Source organism: Austrofundulus limnaeus, unplaced genomic scaffold, assembly GCF_001266775.1.
Source record: "Austrofundulus limnaeus strain Quisiro unplaced genomic scaffold, Austrofundulus_limnaeus-1.0 Scaffold1701, whole genome shotgun sequence".
Classification (NCBI taxonomy): Eukaryota; Metazoa; Chordata; class Actinopteri; order Cyprinodontiformes; family Rivulidae; genus Austrofundulus; species Austrofundulus limnaeus.
In genome coordinates this window covers 32,530-34,117 of record NW_013954103.1, presented here as the reverse complement: position 1 = coordinate 34,117, position 1,588 = coordinate 32,530, and the positions used below count along the sequence as shown (strand labels likewise).

Sequence of the window (1,588 nt, the reverse complement as noted above, 5' to 3'; positions counted from 1 at the left end):
AAACAACACTCAGTCCAGCAGGTAAACAACATAAACAACACTCAGTCCAGCAGGTAAACAACACTCAGTCCAGCAGGTAAACAACATAAACAACACTCAGTCCAGCAGGTAAACAACAACATAAACAACACTCAGTCCAGCAGGTAAACAACATAAACAACACTCAGTCCAGCAGGTAAACAACAACATAAACAACACTCAGTCCAGCAGGTAAACAACAACATAAACAACACTCAGTTCAGCAGGTAAACAACAACAACATGACCCTGGGTTGTTTGTTTGTAAACATGGAGGAGTCAGACAGAGGTCAGTTTCACAGTTCTGCAGCTGGATCACATGACCTGACAGGAAGTGGAAACCGGAAGTGATGTTTGATGTTTCCTGTGAACATGGATGGAAAGTAAAAATGAAGAACAAATAAATCAAACTTTCATCAGGAAATAAAACTAAAAGTCACTGTTTTCTATTTTCTCTGGTGTTTTGATTTTATTCTAAAATAAAGTCTAACAGAAGTATAATTAATGTTTTTATAAGTTCATCTGGACAGAAAAATCCTCATCAGCAGTTTTATTTAAATGAGCTGATAGCAGAAGCCCCGCCCCCAGCACGAGACACGCCCCTTTATGTGATTAATTCCCAGATGGAAACTTTTATTTTGTAAATAAATGTTTCTAAACATTAAGACAGGTCAGTCCTCTCACCGGAACCAGAAGTTAACTGAACTCAAACTTTAATTAATGAAGAAGAAAGAACTCTGATCTGGTCCCGTCAGGACCCGGACCCAGCTGTGGACCCGGACCCAGCTGTGGACCCGGACCCAGCTGTGGACCCGCCCCTGGTCAAACCGAAACTTCTGCACAGAAAACTCCATTTTGTTCCGAAATCCACCAGAGACGTTCTGCTGCTCCTGGAACCAGACCGGAACCGAACCCGACCCGTCAGCATGGCTTTCGCCCAGTCTCCCTTCTACAACCCGGTAAGGTGCCAGAACCAGAACCAGAACCAGCTGCAGGTCCGTTAGAACCGGACCCTCTACTGATCCGGATCAAGGTTAAACCGGTTTGTTCTGATCCGAACCAAATAGTTTTAAGTTTTCGAACCGGATGCTTTGGTTAGATTCGGATGTAACGGTTCTGTTCTGACTGGACGGAACCGAACTTTTATCAGTGACAAAACTGTCTAACAGAACTTTAAGATTAAATACAGTTTTATTATAAAATAAAAACAATAAAAAGTCTGTTCTGTCAGAGCTGAGGTCTGACCCAGCAGCGGTCCAACAGAACCGAACCTACAAAGCACAGGTGAGTCCAGGAGCGCTGCCTGTCGGAGCGGCCGCCATCTTGGATGGGTGCCTGTGAGGTCTCAGTGCGTTAATTTATCCTGAGTTTATCCAAATAAAACAGGTAACTCCAGGTTGTTTCACTCTGTTAGTGTGTTACAAACACAAGGTGGAGTTGTGTTGTTACACACAGTCACACAATATCAGCTTCCATGGTTTGATTCTCTTCAACTGTCTTTATTGTCCCTCAGTGGATATATTATTATTATTATTATTATTATTATTATTATCATCATCATTATTATTATC

The 1,588-nt window shown here is 42.2% G+C and overlaps 1 protein-coding gene across 1 annotated transcript in view; it reads left to right on the top strand.

Moving 5' to 3' along the window:
* The first annotated feature begins 639 nt into the window (after positions 1-639).
* Positions 640-1,588, top strand: part of LOC106536145 (galectin-9) — a 9,237-nt gene continuing 8,288 nt past the window's right edge. Inside the window, exon 1 of the mRNA XM_014033343.1 lies at positions 640-976. Coding sequence (XP_013888797.1) covers positions 944-976 — 33 coding nt within the window. The 5' untranslated portion in view covers positions 640-943. The remainder of the gene's footprint in view (positions 977-1,588) is intronic.